At 58.7% G+C, this 16485-nt stretch overlaps 3 protein-coding genes and 1 non-coding gene across 4 annotated transcripts; 1 reads left to right on the top strand and 3 right to left on the bottom strand.

Moving 5' to 3' along the window:
- Positions 1 to 8: 8 nt before the first annotated feature.
- TTI2 (TELO2 interacting protein 2) lies at positions 9 to 3632 on the bottom strand. The gene is made up of 7 exons (XM_086627968.1): positions 2983 to 3632; positions 2530 to 2716; positions 1931 to 2023; positions 1351 to 1535; positions 1116 to 1259; positions 383 to 545; positions 9 to 109 (listed from the first exon to the last, which is right to left on the bottom strand). Exons 1-7 carry the CDS (start codon positions 3615 to 3617, stop codon positions 29 to 31), a joined length of 1488 nt encoding a protein of 495 aa, XP_086484094.1. The 5' UTR covers positions 3618 to 3632; the 3' UTR covers positions 9 to 28.
- Positions 3633 to 4032: 400 nt separating this feature from the next.
- LOC147526654 (small nucleolar RNA U13) lies at positions 4033 to 4128 on the top strand. The gene has a single exon (XR_015222918.1). It is a non-coding gene; the product is annotated as a small nucleolar RNA U13 (small nucleolar RNA).
- A 548-nt stretch (positions 4129 to 4676) lies between these two features.
- RNF122 (ring finger protein 122) lies at positions 4677 to 12000 on the bottom strand. The gene is made up of 6 exons (XM_086628105.1): positions 11940 to 12000; positions 6567 to 6723; positions 5586 to 5631; positions 5294 to 5335; positions 4882 to 4964; positions 4677 to 4791 (listed from the first exon to the last, which is right to left on the bottom strand). Exons 1-6 carry the CDS (start codon positions 11998 to 12000, stop codon positions 4677 to 4679), a joined length of 504 nt encoding a protein of 167 aa, XP_086484231.1.
- Positions 12001 to 14651: 2651 nt separating this feature from the next.
- Positions 14652 to 16139, bottom strand: DUSP26 (dual specificity phosphatase 26). Its single transcript, XM_009981588.2, has 3 exons — positions 15874 to 16139; positions 15317 to 15525; positions 14652 to 14851 (listed from the first exon to the last, which is right to left on the bottom strand). Exons 1-3 carry the CDS (start codon positions 16050 to 16052, stop codon positions 14652 to 14654), a joined length of 588 nt encoding a protein of 195 aa, XP_009979890.1. The 5' UTR covers positions 16053 to 16139.
- Between the last annotated feature and the right edge of the window lie 346 nt (positions 16140 to 16485).

The raw sequence follows: 16485 nt of genomic DNA, 5'->3' as shown, positions 1-16485 counted from the left end.
AGCAGGGTAGGCATTGATCAGCCATGTCTCATGTGTTCCCTTGCACCTTCCTGATGCATTCCCGCACGCGGTTCTCCTCACAGCTGCTGTACACGCCTTCCAGCAGGACCTGAAACGAGAAAAGCATTGATTTCCAGCACCCTGGCACACTCAGGTTCGTGGTGTTACCAAGAAAAACACTGATTTCCAGCACCCTGGCACACTCAGGTTCATGGTGTGACCAACCCTCTGCCAGCTCTCTGCTGGAAGAGAATTATACAAAACGTGTACAGATACCTGTTGGTACATCAGTCAAGTCATTTATCAAGCAAGTCAAGCACTAATGCTGGGGTGGGTGGGACGAAGGGATCCCAGGTGAAGCGGTGCTGGGTTCCCTGCTCACCTTCACTTGCCCTTCGGAGCAGCGATCCAGCAGGATGAGGCATTCCGTAGCCCCCTGGAGCAAGGCAGCTTTTACCGGCTCTGGCATTGAACCCTGGTCAGTGTGCACGTCCCAGATCATCTTCAGCAGGGCTTGGAGGAGCACAGGGAGCCTGCATGGCATTCTGCAACAGGAAAGGGCGAGCATGCCTTACTCTAAATCCTCTTGGCAAGCCAGGGGAAAGCGCAGCCTCCCTTAGCAGCTCCCACACACTTCGGGCAGGAGCTGCTGGTTGCCCTTCACGTGTGGAGCGGGGCTGCAGCTGGCCTAAAGAAAAGCCCAGCTGCTTCAGTGGTGAGGCTGGGGCAGCTGCCTCGCTCCGTGTGCCCAGCAGAGGGAGGACAGCAGTCCTGCACACGGAGGTAGCCTTGGGATGGTGCATCCCTGTCGTTGGGGCAGCCTAATTCACAGCACGGGGCTTACTCCACGGTTCTGCCATGCAGAGAACACAAGATTTAGTTTTTAGCCAAGTTGATGCTTCTACAACAGGCAGAGGTCAGATAAAAATGAAGACCCAGCTTAATTTTTGCCCAAGGTTTTTCAGAAAAGCAGGAATGCCAGCGATTCCTCCCTGTGACAGATTCTCCTTTAAGATTTCAGAGCCTTTTCCTCAAGCTCTTGTAACTTTGGCTCTGAAAGAGGGACGGTATTCAGGACACGTTTTCTACAGTATCTTCCACTCCCAGACCAGTACCTGGGCCAAGCATGCTCTATGGTGCATTGCAGTGTCTCCAGTATTCCCAGTCGGGCTCCTTCCTCAGGGCCATCATAGACTTCCAGATACCCCAGGATAACTCGCTCCAGCCTCTTCAGGTGCCGCGCTATCTGGATGCCAAGCCTGCTGACATGACACGCAGGAACACACACTGAGCAGGGAGGTACAGCCCGAGGCCAAAGCAAGTCCCTGCAGGGCTGCGACTGGCTCTCACCGCTGCACAAAGGCGGGCAGGGTCCTGGCATACACCCGCCGCAGCGCAAGGCGATGCTCTGCCTCCATGTGGGTCAGAACCAGCTGCAGCACCTCATCGCAGTGGGCTGTTGGTCTGGCCTGCTTCTGGTGCCGCTGGGCCCTCTCCAGGATCGGCAGCAAATCCAGGAGGCACAGCAGTACTGCCTGGTTTGTGAGACAGTAAACCCGGGCAGTCCTTTTGATGTTCTCTCCAAAACACCAGTAACTTCCAACCCCCTGACCACCCACAGCTGCTGCAGTTCATCTGACACACCTGACTGTTTCTTCTACCTGTTACCCCTGTGGTGGGCCTTCTTCAGCAAGGCTGCCACCTGGAAGGGGACAGGAGGCAAGAGGAATCCCTCCGCTTTGATATTTTCCTGAAATCTATTGAGTTATCTTGTCTCTCGGCCACGTGCATCAGCCAGTTAACAGCCTGACTGGACTGTCTGCAAGGAAACTGGTTCTGCCTCCTCACACCTTAAGCCAGCTCTCCCCTCCTCAGTGGGGCTGATACCCAACACCACAAGGCAGATTAAAACGAAGCTCTGCTGTCACACCTGGATGAGAGGGGCCTCTCGTGAATAGAGATGGTTGTAAAGGGCGTGGTACACCACCAGAGCCCTGTTGAACTGGCACAGATCAGCAGCTGGCTGCAACAACAGAGAACAGAGCATTACTCCTGCGCATCACATTCAGCATCCCCTTAACTCACTGAAAAAGAAGAGCCTTCACAAAGCCAGGTGTTACAAAAACAACGCTCGCACACGCTGCGCGTTGGGAGCTCTGCTTACAAGAAAGCGGGAGCAGGTGCCGTAATAAACGCAGGCTGAACCTTGCCATGCACAGGGGCAGCCACTTTCCTCCCCAGCTGCTGCTCTGCAGTTGTACTGGCATTTCTTTAACATCCTGCTCTGCAAACTGCTGAAGGCTGACATGAACCAGCTGAGCTCAAAAGGTGGCTAAGTGATTTTTTGCTCGGTGTAACAGATATAAGAACTACCCGCATTTAAACACACAGGGACAGCATGAAGGATGGAGCAGAACTGCCAGGTAAACGGCAGAATTGGGGTTACAAGTCAGGAATCGTGACAGGCATCCAACCTGCCCTTTCTTCACACAACACCCCGAAAGGGATCCAATTCCCCAAATCCCTTACCACATTGAGAACGATGTGATGCAGGCAGCGCACACCCAGGATTTTATTCTCCTCCTGGTAGTCATCCGAGATGAGCAGCGACGGCGGGAGGACACGCTCCAGGTAACAGCTCAGCCAGGGCCGGGTGATGTGAGGCAGCGTCCAGCAGAACACGTGCTTCGTGGTGGGGTTACGCTTCCAAGTGTCCCTGGAAACACAATCAAAAGCTCAGTGAACACTGGGGCTAACGAACACTCATCTCCTCTGCATATGGGCCTCTCAGCTGGCAGTGAGCTCTGATTGTCCCCCCACCGCTTCCTTACTGGGGTACTTGTCCAGCTCTTGGCCTGTATTTGCCACTGAGTGTTTTGTAACGCCTGAGCTCACAGTTTCCCCAGAGCTTCCAGTATTTCCTGCAAAGGGACCAGCCAAACACACCACCCTCTCCACTGCCGCCCTCCCATTCCCACTCACTTGGTTAACTCCTGCTTCAGGAGCCCCATCACTGCTGCAAATCTTCCTTCCTCATCTTCGTTCCTTCCTCGAAGGAATTCCTCCACCGACCCGCAGCCTGCGGCCCGAACCAGCGACGCCAGCAGCTCCTGTGCCACTGCCTGAGACCTCTCGTTCGTCCAGGGCCTCTCCACGACGTGCGTCGCAGCAAAGATGTAGATGGGCCCCATGACGCGGCACAGGATGGGACCCACCGCAGGGCCACCCAGGGATTCCTGTGCCTTGGCAGCTTCCAGCTTCGCGAGGAGGTGCAGAAACACCGCGCCCACATCCGCCGCTCTCTCGGCTGCCGCCGCGTACGCGCTGGCCGCACCGGGACGGTCGGCGGCATCTCCATCCCGCTCCCGCTTCGGGGGGGCGGCGTACCGGCTCAGCGCGGCCACCGCCGCCGCCAGCGCCGCGGGGCTGAGCCCCGCGAGCAGCCAGCGCCAGTCCGCCGCCTCCAGCAGCTCGCCCAGGTCCCGCACCGCGGCCCGGGGGGCGCCGCCGGCCCCCGCCGAGAGGAGCGGCCCGACCTGGAGGAGCACCTGCTCGGCGGGCGGGAGCGCCCCGGGCCCCTCCGCCCTCAGGGCTCGTACGAGGCCGCGGAGCTCCATGGCCCGAGCGGCCCCGGGCCGGACCCCGCCCCGCGGTCGCGGTCACCGTCCCCGCTCCGAAACCCCCTCACGCCCCGCGGGCAGCGCCGCGCTGCGAGCACAGACCCCCGCAGCAAAGCGCCTCCATCTGCCGCAAACCGCGCCGCTGTCGCAAACTCCCACCATTGCCGTAAAAGCCAAGCCGAGGGGGCGTGGCTATGCGTGAATAAATTAGCATGAGTAATGAGGCCCTCGTACGCGGGGGAAGAACGGTCCCGCGGCCCAGGGGAGGACGGGAGGGCGGTGTGAGCGCGGGCACCGATGGGGCAGAGCGGCGCGCACCGGGTAGCGCGGGAGAACCGATGCGGGAGTGTCTCGCCGCGACCTTGCGGTGAGGGGCGCGGCGATGGGGTCCGGCGCGGGAACATTTTCCGCGATCCTTCCGGTTCATAGCGAATGATGAATGGGAGCGGCACGCGGCTGCGTGACGTGTGCGCCCTTGCGTTACGACGTGGCACAGTCCCTTCTGAGCGCCGGGGGGTCACGTGGTTTCATTCATGTGCAAAGTCAGCGGGAAACGGGGGCGGGGGGGCCCCGCGGTTCGTTCGGGAACTCCCGCTTCCCCCCCGGTTTCTCCGGTCCCCCCGAAACGCCACCGGCCCCCGCGCCCGGTCACGGCTCCGCCCGGCTGAGAAACGAATTATCCGTTTAATCGTTGTACACAAAACGGTCCCCCCCCCCCAGCGCCGGGTGCGAAAATGCTCCGTGCGGCGGAGAGGTAGGGGCGAGCGGGGGGGGCGCAGCTCCCTCCTGCGCTGTGCGGCCACCCCCGGTGGTCCTGGGGAGCCCCGGAGCTCCCGGTGCCCCCCCGGAGCGCAACCGGGGCGACACAAAAGAGCAAACGACACCCCCCCCCCCCCCAAAACAAAGCCAACGGCGTGCGAGTTAAAAATCCCAAATCCTTCGAGATGAACCGTCCGATCCCCCGGGATGCGCGGGGCCGGGTGATGCTGTGTGCGGATGGCCCTGGCAGGATGCGGACGGTCCCGGCAGGATGCGTCCGGCGAGGCACGGGGCTGCTCACACCAGCTCGTCCAGGAGGGTGCCGATGCCGGCGCGGGGCTGCGCCGGACCCGCCATGGGCTTGTTGCACATGGGGCAAACGCAGCGCACCTCCAGCCACTTCACCAGGCACCTGCGGGGCAGAAAGATGGGAGGATGCAGATCCTCGCCGGGGAAATTCCCCTCTCCGCATCCCTCCACCGGCCACGGTGGCCATACTCACTTTCTGTGGAAGGCGTGCTGGCATGGCAGCACCCCCAGCTCCTCCTTCACCTTAAAATCTTCCAGGCAGACGGCGCAGGTCTGCTGCAGTAGGTGAGATGGAGAGTGAGGGTGGGTGTGAACACGTGGGACCCAGCGCGACGCCCCCACGTGTGACCCTGTTCCCACCAGAAACGCTGTGGCCGGAGAAATCTCAGTGCTGCAGCGCCTCTTCCTGGGTTTTTCCAGTTGGGAGTTCAGCCCAGTTCCCAAAATGTCCCTGGGGAGGGGGTTTCCCTCCCGATTCCCAGCCATGCAGTGCTGGCACATTCCCATCCCAGCCTCACTCTCCCTGCAGAAGGGATGGGATGTGCCCCAGAGCCTCGTCCCCACTATCCCCAGCTCCGTCCCAAACCAGAGGTGGTACCACTCACCCCGTGTACATTAAGCCTCCGGGCATCGCCTTTCAGAACCACCTGAGGGAGAAAAGGAGGCAAAGGATTAACACAGGAGGGGTTTTGCCAGGAGCCCCAACGAGAGCTGAAATGAGCTGGGCAGGGGCAGGCAGAGCCCGGGTGCAGCAGGCACTGCACGCTCCTTTTCAACCCCTCAGCCCAGGCGTGACGAGCAGCATTGGTCCCCGCTGTGCCCCCACCCACCTGCACCCACCTCCCGCTCGGCCCCGAGCCGCTGTGGGCACGTGCAGAAAACAACCATCGACTTTACCTCCTTGTACCCGAACCTCTCGCTCTGAGCCTGGTGCCGCAGTTTGCTGCAGAGGGGGAGAGAAAGGCACCGTCAGCTTCGCAGCATCCTCAGGGTCACGTCCGCACGGCGCGGCCAGAAACATTCGGGAGGCACCTGAAATCAGGGGGACGCACCCTTCCCGACCGGGATTTGGGGATAAGCAGCTCTGAGGCTGCGCTTGTGCAGGACCAGCCTGAGGCCATGCCCGGCCAGAGTGGTACAGCAGGGCCTTGGGCCACCTCCAGCGCCGGCAGGAATCGGCGGCAGGGAGTGATAAGAGCCGGCAGCGCCGATTGTTTGCCTTGGGAAGTCGTTCGTGGTGCAGGAAGCACTGTATTTCCAGCACTCGCCCACCGGCAGCTCCCAGCCCCGCTGTGGCCTTGGCTGGGGCGAGGGTGCTGGGGAAAAGCGCCTGGCAGAGAAACCCAGCACCCAGAAACCCATGGGGAGAAGGGGACTGCTCGCAGCGGGGCTTCTCCTCCTCCAACCGAGGCACTGGGATGTGCTTTCACAGTCCCACAAATGGCTGAGACACACATGGGACATCAGTGGAGCTGGGGCATCCCGCCGGGAAGCACTGAGCCACCCAGGCGCTACAGAAACACCAGCTGCTGCCTCGGCTTTGGGTTTAAAAATAGCCCTCCCTGAGCAGGGAGTGAAATGTGAAGACATCCTCTCCCATGCAGCACCGCTCCTTCCCTGGCCGACACAATGCATCCCTCTGCACGGTCCCCTGAAAAACAAGAGCCCCTTCCTGCGCTTCCTGCCCTGCTCCGGCTGCAGGGGACCGTGGGGAGCGCGACCGCGCCTGGCCCCAGCGTGGCGGGCAGCCAGCCCCGCTCCCCGGGGCAGATCCTCGTGGCGAGCGGCTCCCGCGTTATGGGACAGAATGACGGGGCTGCCGGGAAGGGCTGGGGGTGCCCCAGGGATGGGAACCCACCGCCACGGCCCCCGGCTCACCTGATGAAGTAGCAGCAGAAAATGAGGCTGAGCACGAAGACAAAGATGCCGGTGCCGAAAATGACCATGTAGATGTTCAGTGGCAGATCCTGGAACGTGATGGGAGGCATCGTGCAGGGTTTACCGGTGTAAATCAGCCCCAGACTGCAGGAGCACCCTTTGGGGGGGAAAAGTCAGCGTTCACGATGGAAGGTGGGGAAAAAAAGGTGAAGAAGATGTGCTGTGAGAGCAGAGCAAGCCGGGGCTGACTTGTCCCCTCCAGAGTTTGCAAAGTGGCCAGAAACCAATGCCAAGACATTGTCTCATGACCTGTGAACTGGAGATCTCCCCAGGAAGAGCAGCAGCCCCTTAGAGCAGCTCAGCGTGGCACGGGCAGCAGACACGGCGGCATTTCTACAGTCACAAACCCCTTCTCCAGCAGCACAAACCCACCCCTGGCAGAATCCAGGCGTCTGGGAGAAAAGGAGGCCCCGTGTTTTCATCTCCAGAGAAATACATGGAGGCTGGAAGGGTATTTAGGGAAGGACAGAGCAAAAAAAGAGCCTGAAAAACAAGAACAGTTGGCATCTGTCATTGCTCCGTGGGAGCCAGAAATGGCAAGTGGCTGGTTTGTCCTCGGTGCTGGGAGAAGCGCCGGGGCTGTGCAGGAGCACGTTGAGCAACACAGTGGCTGAATCCCCCTTCCGAGCGAAAACGTGGGCTCCAGCACATGCCAGCCACGTCCCGCTGCAAGTCTGACACCACGGGGGAACGTGGAGAAGGGCGTCACGCAGAGCTGGGGACAGCGCAGGAGGGTCCCCACCCCACCGAGGGGGAAAGGCGCAGAAATACCAGACCCACTGCAGCTGCCTCTGCTGGGAGCTGACACAAAGTCAGGCTCTGGCACTAAGCAAGCACCGCTTTTTATGTCTTGAAATCATGCTGACCCCACAAGAGCTGGAGCTTTGATTTCTCCTCAGATCTCTCTCCGATGAGACTTTAAAGGAGAGTAGCCCCCGAGGCCCATCTGTGCTCCGGGGAGCATCTCCCCCTGCCCCTTCCGCTCAGCACCCTCTGTTCCCATGCTGTGCAATCTCATCAAAAAGCTCCTACAGAAACATGTCTGGGTTTAATTACAGTCCACTAAAATCCCCCACCTGTTTCTCAGGAGAGGATGAGATTTGCTCTCCACCACGGAGAGCAGAGACAGGAAGAGAGCGAGTGGCAGAAACCTCTGCACAAGCAGCGAGATCCCAGGTTTGGTCCGTCTGGTTTCCTCCCCACTGTGATGGGGAGTGAAGGTGGCAGCGTGGGCTCCACTACAGCCGCTCGAGAGAGGCCCGGGACATCCGCAGAGCAAGGGGAGCCCGAGTGGGATGGGCAGGCGGCACCCCCAGGCTGAGGTCTTGCCCTGGGACACTCGATTCCCAGCTGTTCCCAGTTATCTGCTTTGCAGTGCGCTTTGAATTTACACGCCCCATCGATGCAATGGCCAAAGCCACCATGGTCAGAGAGACGGGGCTGGGGACGGCTCTGGGGACAAGGTTTGCCGCTGTGCAGCCAAGGCAGGCACCACGGAGAGTCCGGACTGTAGGAAATAAATGGGGTTTTCCTGCTACAGAGGGCAGAGCCACTTGCTGATCTTCTCTTCATCGGAGACGATTCATCAACCACCTCATCTACTGAGCAAGAAAGGGAGGATTTGTTTGTCAGGTCCTCCTCTCCCAGCCTTCTGCTCTTGAGACCACCAGGTGCAGGAAAAGACAATAAGAAAGGTTACTTTTTTTTCCCACTTCCCTGCTGGAAATGATTGAGAAATGCTCTAAAAAAAAAAATATCAGGTCTGAAAAAAACGAAACACTGAGCAATGAAATGAGGTAATGCTGGTGCACCCGGTGGTGGGACACAGGCTGCAGAGCAGCTGCGGATGGATGAGGAAGCCTCATTTGAAGGTGGCCAAACAGAGAGCGGTGGGTTGTGGTAACAATCACGGGTCACAAGGGAAACAATAACCCTTCCTGCGTGTGTTTCGAACTGAGAGCTACTCAGGGTCTGCTGAAAAGCACCAGCCGTTCCCCTCCGTGCCACAAAAGCCGTGGAGACAGAAACAGCCCAAACCCGAGTTACAGCCCTGTGAGGGGCAAGGGGAGCGGGGCCGGGGGGCTGCTCCGGGCCACGGCTCCTTGCCAGCCCCCGAGGGATGTCTCGGACCTGCTCTGTGGGCAGCTCGTGACCACCCGTGATGAGACGGAAAAGCCCTTGTCTGGGGATAGCGGGAGGAGAATCAGCTCTGCAGAGCAGGGAAAGGCTGGGATGTGCATCCCAGAGGTTTTCCAGGAGAAGCACCGGGCAGGCTGGGATGGAGAGGCCCAGGGGGGACAAATCCCTGGCTAACATCCCCTGTGCAGCCCTCTGTGCCCGTTTTAAGGGGCTCAAACGCAGCATACAAACCCTCAACAACACACCCAGACATCGCTCCTCTGCACAGGGCTGTCCCTCCAGTCCCCACGCTCGGCCCGGCTGCACCCATCCCACGGGGCAGAAATCACATTCCCCGACCCTACATTTGCTTACTCCACGTTAGATGCCCAAATTCCCCACCGGCAGTAACAGCTGTGTGTCAAAGCCACACGGGTGCCGAGAGAGGGGCAGCCAAACCAGCAGCAGCAGGGAAAAAACTGAGGTGGAACAAGAGATGCTGCAAGTTGCAGCCCCGTACTGAAGGAAGCAGAGAGGAGCCGGTCTAACATGTCCCTGCCAGCCGCAACACAGCTGGCAAGGCTAATTTTAGACTCACCAGCTTAGCAAGGCTCATTCCTGTTAAATAGGCTTTCAAGAATTCATGAGCTCCAGGCTGCGGTGCCGAAAAGCGCGCGCGGCTCCGGGGAAGCGCCCTTTCCTGGTCGAGGAGCAGCCATCAGCTCGGCCGAGATGAGAAGGTCCTGCCAGGACAAGTCCTCAAGCAGCGGGTCTCAGCAAGGCAATGCAAAAGGGGAGATCCTGCCGACCTCGGCCAGCCCCTTCTCCTCCCGCTCCTCCCCACGAGAGCCCATCGACGCGGCGGGCGCGCGGGCCGAGCGATGGTTTTCATTAGCGCAAAGCCCTTCGCCTGACAAAGGCGTTCAGATTCTTACTTCAAAGGGAATGGACCAAATCTGGCTCTAACCAACACGAAATGAAGACCTGATGGGCATCAAGGCCAAACCCAAACAACCCATTTCACCAGCCTGAGTCTACCAGTTGCGTACCTGGAATCGGAATCCTTAAAGGCAGCGTGATGGAACAAGTATTTAGTTGAAAAATGAGAAAAGAGGGATCGCTCCAGTGATGGAGACGTCTGTGAAAGTACCTACAGACATGCACTAACTTTCTGGACTCATCTCGCTACAAGAACGATGCTCAGAAAGGTGGTTCATCTGGCCAGCAAAGTGTTTTTTCCTGCAAACTGCAAAATCTCCCCTTCATAAGCAGAAGCAGCAAAGATGCAGCTGGACCCATCGGGGCTGTGTGTTTCACCTTCTCCTCCTCCGACCCACACGGCTCCCTGGCAGATTTAAGCCCTGAGCTGGCCTCAACACCTCTGTGCAAGCTGCAGTGAGGGCATGCAGAGCCTCTGGTTGAGTTAACAGGGTGACCCCAGCCCTGTTCCTCCCCCAGACCCTACAGCATGACTTCAACCACCTCGACCCCGCTGAACAGCCTGGCCGACCCCTCTGCAAACGCAGCCCCTCGCGCTCCAGTGACGCCGTGTGGTTTGGCCCTCTGGGCACAACAGTTTGCAGTATTTTGCAGTATTTCAAGACAGGACAGGCACAAGTTTCTGCCCATACCGCGCAGGCATGGGGTTTTTGCTGAGCAGAGCTTCTCCCTCACCCCAATTCTTGTTCAATAAAACAAATGGAAAACTCAGCAGGTCATTAAATAAAACCATTCTTTCTACTCCCACACAAAAGCTGTGGGCTTTGCATCAGAAAATTGAATGCAGCTTCCATATAATTTTTGCTGTGATGCTGGAATAGGCTTCCAGCAACAGTTGCCCCTGAGCCAAGCAGTTCTCCATGGGGGATAACCAGCTCCCCTCCAAACAGTTACCTGGCTCGTGCCCAGCGATGGCAAAGCCCCCTGAACTACAGCCGAGCAACAGGAAGAAAAATTGTGATGCAAAAGAGGAGCTGAAAGGCCACGGCAGCACCGCACACGCCGTCTGTTGAGGTATTCTGAATACACCTATTTATGCTGAAAATGTGATTTTTTACTGGGTCTCAGACTTATTTGTACCAATGGCCCCAGTTCTGCAAAGGTCCTTAGCAGTGCGCAGATAAGCAATTTTGCTGGAGTCCACCGATTTAAATATTTGTGAGCTCAGGGCTTAAAGCCAAAATGTACAAGTCAGATGCCCACAGCTGGTCTCCTAAACCCACGTCTTGGCCTTTGAACAACGGTGGGCTCTGTTCGCGGTGTTTCCCAAAGCCCCTGCCTGGGGAAGCTGGCGAGAGCGGTGGCTGCACAGAGACTCTAAAAGCAAAGTCTCCCTTATTTAGGATGTTTCTTTAACACAGCCAAGTTTGCATTTTCTGCTGTGGAGCGTTTACTTGCACCCCGTTTAATGGAAAGCCATGCACTCACCACATGTCCAGGGCCAACCCCCTGCAGGACTAGCGGCTGCTGATCCCCTAAGTTGCACAAGAACACACAAGGTATGTGTTACAGGGGAGGAAGCCACTGGGTGCATTATATTTAGCTTCAAAGGCTGTAACCCTTTCGTAAATTAAAATAACCCAGCCTTTGTTGCTCAGGCAGGGCTTTGATGGTGGAATTCCCAGCGCAGCTTCTCAACTACTTAGTCATAAAAATAAACCACTTCTCATTTAAACCAAAACCCCCTCACATGTGCAAACTCAGTTCCACGTTCCTGAGAATTTCTTACAGCAAACACGAGAACGAGGAGCCAGGCCCTTGTCTGAGGTCCTTTAAAAATAAATTTGTTCCACTTCTGCGGGCACATGAAAGGGTTTGTTCGGGTTTTTTGTTTTGTTTTGGGTGTTTCGGGTTTTTTTTTTTTTCATTTCAACCAGCACACGGAGCGAAAGCATGGCAAACTCATTTAGCAATTGGCTTTATTCCTGGGAGCTGAGCAAGACTCGCTGCTCTGGAAGTAAAACTGCTTCATCCCGCCTCGCGCAGCCCCGGGGGTCCCGGGGACCCGCCGCGCCCCGCACGGCTCCGGCAGGGGGGGGGCTGGAAGGCGGGCGGGGAGCAGGGGCCGCCCGGGATGCCCAACTTTCCCGGAGGGGCTGGGGGGGATGCCCGCTCCCCACCACCCCATCACCCCCCCCCCCCCCCGCCCCGACCGTTCCCACAGCCCCCGCCGCCGCGCCCCGGCCCCGCTCTCACCGTGGCACCACTGGAAGGGGGGCATTCGGGATCGGCTCCGCCGTGCGCGCCGCCGGGCCATGGCCGGGAGCGGCCCTGCCCGCAAACCCCGCCCCGGCCCCCCCGGAGCCGCCCGCGGAGCCGCCCCCGCGGCGGGCGCAGCGCCGGGAGCTCCGGGCACGGCTACCCCGGGCCGTGAGCCGTGAGCCAGCCCCGGCCCGGGATGCTCCCGTGGAGCACGCTCCTACCGCACGCACCTTCGGGATCCTCGTTCCGGCATCCCCGCGGTCCGCGCTGCCCACCATGCACGTTTCTGCCACGGGAAACACACGTTGGCAAAGGGCTCTGCGCGGATCCGGCCCCACCGCTGGGCAGAAATGCTCCGGGCATGACCCAAGTTTGGATGACCTGCCTCGTGTCACCTGGCTGGAGCCCATCCTTGTGTAGGCACCAGCCCTTTGGGTGAACCTTCTGGAAGGTTCTGAGCTGCTTCTGCTGGCTCCCAGTCTTGTGCAGGGGATGGTTTTGGACATGAGCAGCGTCTCCATGCAAACTGTGGACCCTGCAGGTGACTGGTGACCATGAGGCCAGCAGGACTGGCAGCACGAGGCTGTGAAACGGCTCCACGTACCCACACATGCCCCGTGCTGGGGACGGTGGTATCGTGGGCTCCATGCACCCTCCTCCGCCAACAGCTCCAAGGATCAGGCAGGTTTCTGCTGGGGCTGGGGCTGTGCTGAAGGTCCTCCTGAAATCTGGGTACTTTCCCACGCTACGCTTTGATCTCCGAACACAGGTGCCCGGCCACTGCGGGCACACAGCATGGTGCAGCACACCATGGGCTCTGTCGGTGATTTCGCTCTCTGGATTAGTTTGCTGATCCTCCAAACACAACCCCCCCTCGTGCTTGGAGCCTCCCTGATCCCAGCTTTGTCAAACAACTGCCACGCTCTGCGTTCGGGGGCTGATGAGCAGCAGGCTGCACAAAGGGAGCTTCGCAGCAGCAAGGGACACAGAGCAGAATTGCAAAATCAGACAAGAGGCGTATTACACCCGCCAGGACCTTGCCAAGCTGCAATCCTCCCATGCCGAAGCTTCTGGCATGTCCAACAGACCCAGCAGCACCCAGTGCCGCTGCAGAGCGTGACCAGCCCCTGCGTGTTGCCCAATGCCAGTTCCTCCTTGTCCCCATGTCTGCAGCCCTCGCTCAGGGTAACCCCAGCCCTGCTGCCAGCAGTCGGTCTGTCATCTCTGCCAGTGCCTTTCTGGGACGGTGCCGTGCCCTCAGCAACCCAGGGGCCTGTAAGAGCCAAGCTGCCAGCCCAGGAGCTGGGCATCAAACACACAGGACACCACAGGAGCTAGAAACTGAAATGTGCTCTCCCGATTGCACTTGAGCTAAAGGCAGGCGTTCCCTGGAGCAGGGCTGCTTGAGGCCACCAGTCACCAGTAATGGGTGCCACAGCACCGGCCTCGGTGTGCCCCACGCCAAGCGACTCACCCTTCGGGCTCCCCTCGCGGCGTGTTTACACGATCCCAGCACAACACGGAGCCGGCAGCAGAGCGGTGCTCCGTGTGCTCTCAGGAAGCAGAGGAAGAATGGAGCTATAATAAGAGCAGGCGGACAATGAGCGCTGGCCCAGTGCGCGTGGGGCCACCCAGCACCCACGTGGCCGGTGCCACCACGAGCGCGTGCTCTTGGCCATGGCCACGCTCCCGGAGCTTGGCTCAGCCATGCCCCTCGCAAGCAGCGAAGGTGTTTTTGCAGGTCCCAGTAGACAGCCGGCCCTTCTGCGAGCCTGGGTGGAGGGCTGGGTGCCTGCCTGCCTGTGGGAGACCGACATCGCCACCTCCTGATGGATGGTGGCCCAACTGACTGCCAGCCCAGCTCTGCTTGCCACCAGGAGCCCTCCTTTCTGTCTCCGTTGCTGGAAAAAAAGAGTGTGGACGCCCAGCACAGGCACTGGCCCCAGACCCCAGTGGGGTCTGATGGGTTCAGCCCCTGGACCGAGGATCCGGGAGGACTCAGGTCCATCTCAGCCCAGAGCGCTCTGGGTGATGCTCTCCCATCGACTCCTGTGGCAGATCCAAGCCTGAACACATGAAGTCTGTCCCAAAGCAGACAAGGGATGATGGCTAAGCTTTTTCCTTAGCACTGTCTTTTATTTTTACAGGTTAACACTAGGCGTGGAGGACATCCAAACGCTACGACAAAAGGCCCGTTTGCCTGAGCCCACACACCAGTCCGAATTCACACTGCTACGCAGACTAAAAACGAATGGAAACAAGACGAGGAGCACACAGAGCTTCAGTCTCCTGGGAGGGAGGGACAGGACTGGCTTGGGAAATGCATCAGCCACGTGGAAGAACGGAGCCTTGAGGGCTTCCTGGAGCCAACAGGGCTTCCTGGAGCCAACAGGGATAGAGTAACCTGGAACATGGGGCTGAGTCCCTCCAGAGGCATCTCAGAACGAGCAGGCTGGGAAGGAGGCTACACATTAAGCCTACCTAGGTGGCAAGATTGCAGGTTGAGGGCCTATGCTTTACCACTAGGAACAGCCCCTGGGAACCCCCTTAGCTCAGGGGGAGACCCAGGGGCCAGCTGCATGTAACCCGTTAGCTGCCAAGCGTCCGTACCGTGAGGAAAGCCCTATCTCTGCCACTCAGCGGGCATCGGGGTCAGGTGAGCACCACACACACAACGGTCCCACCACACACCCCCTCTGTCCTCCTTCACGAACTCCTCTTCAGCCTCAGGGCATTGTCCAGGGCGACCAGCTGGCGCAAGAAACCCCGGTTGGGGATGATACCACGGTGGTCCTTGACCGTCTTTATGGCTTCTACAAGGGGCATGTGGTGGCGGATCATGAGGTAGGCGAGGACCAAGGTGGCCGACCTGCTCACCCCGACAGCACAGTGCACAAGGATCCTTCCTGGGGGTGAAACACAGGGGCTGTGTCACAGCAGACCCAATATCCCAATTAAAAAAAATAGTCAGGACCCAACTGTTTGCCGTGGTGCATCCTGGAGCTGTGGCTCAGGTGTGCAGCCTCTGGGTTTAAATGCAGGGCCTCCGTTACAGCAGGAATATGATGCACTGAGGTCCCCCTCTTGGCAAAGGGTATCAGTGCATTGGGATCTCCCAAAACAGACTGAAGAGGACCAGCCACAGCTCAGGACACAGGTTTGGGCTGTGACCTGGGGGGCCAGTGCTCTCATCAAGCCTGTTCCCTCTTTGGAGGAGGTAATCCAGTGCAGAAGACACCATCCCAGGCTAGAAATACCTTGGTTTTCTAGGATGCTTAGCACTAGGATGTCAATCCAGCTTCCCACCAGCACAGGGCAGTTTCTTCCCATCCCTGCTCCCCACTTCCCTCCCGGAAATCTTTATCACCGACCTTCATTCAGCGCTTGGTGGATGAAGTCAGCTGCAGGATAAAAGTAGGGGCTCATGTCGAAGGAAGGTGAGTCGTGGGCCTCGATGCCCAGGTAGCGGATGCCCGTGCCCTCGTAGTACTCGGCACCCCCCCTCCACTTGCTGTGCGAGGCGTTGAGGACGTGGGTGATGCGCAGGTGAGCCAGCTCGCGCCGGTTGGCTGCTATATCTCTGCAGAGAGTAAGAAAAAAAGCAGGGATGTGTAAGCTTAGACTAGTTAAACAAAAGTTTCCGAGGACAGTATGCAAAAGAAAAATGCCCGGCTCTTAAGATTCTTGAATTTTAAGTCACTCTCACAGTCCCTGACTCCACGGGGGCACCACCTCCGTCTGCCCCACCATGGCAGTGCTCTGAACTCTCTGCACAGCCACGCTCATGTCCTTCCTCTTCCTTTGTCCCAATGGATCACACCCATCATGCCGTCCTTTCCCTCACATTTCCCAACCTCCCCCTCCCAGGTTTTCCCATTTCACAAAAATACCCTGAACCCTCCAGTTCGTGCCCCCTTCTGATACATACTGATCGCCCAGGTAGAGTCCTGGCCAGACCTCATCAGCATGGTTACAGGCTGTCTTTCCCGTGTACAGCAGCCTTTCGAGCTCGAAGACGCTGAGGATGGGGTGGTTGTTGCGCTCTTCCCGCGAGCTTCGGCTCGGTGACCTGGTGCCATTCCTGGAGAACCTGGACAGGAAAGCCATTGGAGCTGCCGAGACCCACAAGGCATACCTGTGGGTTCGTGACGGCCGGAGAGCGGCCTGGAGGTCGCTTCTGCTGCTGCTGCCACCCACGGTCCTGTCATGGAAGCAGTGGAGATGCAGTTAGAAGAACAGCGGACCTCTCACTCCATCCCTTTTGTAGAAACACTGGCCCAAAGCAGCCAATTCTCGCCTTCCTGATGAGAGAGCTGTGTCAAGTCAGCTACCCAGTGGTTCCCAGTGTGAGACAGAGCATCGCCTACGCTCCCTTCCGAGAAGCAATACTGCTGGGGAGAAGTTTACGATGCCAGGGCTGGTGAGGGATGCCAGAGAGGCAGCCAGATTGCTGAGTCTCCACAGGCTGAGGTTCTGCTCCAGCCCCACGACTTTGGGTTGAGGCCACGTTGGCAAGAGATGTTCTACACAGGACCACCTT

Source organism: Tauraco erythrolophus, chromosome 29 (genome assembly GCF_009769465.1).
Source record: "Tauraco erythrolophus isolate bTauEry1 chromosome 29, bTauEry1.pri, whole genome shotgun sequence".
In the NCBI taxonomy this organism is placed as follows: Eukaryota; Metazoa; Chordata; class Aves; order Musophagiformes; family Musophagidae; genus Tauraco; species Tauraco erythrolophus.
Note: the sequence above shows the minus strand (reverse complement) of the source record. Positions and strands in the feature narration are given on the sequence as shown.

Coding starts and splice junctions, on each gene's coding strand:
- RNF122 (XM_086628105.1), bottom strand. CDS start 12,000: ATGGCCCGGCGGCGCGCACGGCGGAGCCGATCCCGAATGCCCCCCTTC. Junction 6,724..11,939: donor CCCCTTCCAGTGGTGCCACG/GTGAGAGCGGGG, acceptor TCCCCCCCAAAG/GGTGCTCCTGCAGTCTGGGG. Junction 4,792..4,881: donor CAGCACGCCTTCCACAGAAA/GTGAGTATGGCC, acceptor TCTGCCCCGCAG/GTGCCTGGTGAAGTGGCTGG.
- DUSP26 (XM_009981588.2), bottom strand. CDS start 16,052: ATGGCTTTCCTGTCCAGGTTCTCCAGGAATGGCACCAGGTCACCGAGC. Junction 15,526..15,873: donor GGACTCTACCTGGGCGATCA/GTATGTATCAGA, acceptor TACTCTCTGCAG/AGATATAGCAGCCAACCGGC. Junction 14,852..15,316: donor CCACCAAGCGCTGAATGAAG/GTCGGTGATAAA, acceptor TTTCACCCCCAG/GAAGGATCCTTGTGCACTGT.
- TTI2 (XM_086627968.1), bottom strand. CDS start 3,617: ATGGAGCTCCGCGGCCTCGTACGAGCCCTGAGGGCGGAGGGGCCCGGG. Junction 2,717..2,982: donor CTGAAGCAGGAGTTAACCAA/GTGAGTGGGAAT, acceptor TTGTGTTTCCAG/GGACACTTGGAAGCGTAACC. Junction 2,024..2,529: donor ATCACATCGTTCTCAATGTG/GTAAGGGATTTG, acceptor CTGTTGTTGCAG/CCAGCTGCTGATCTGTGCCA.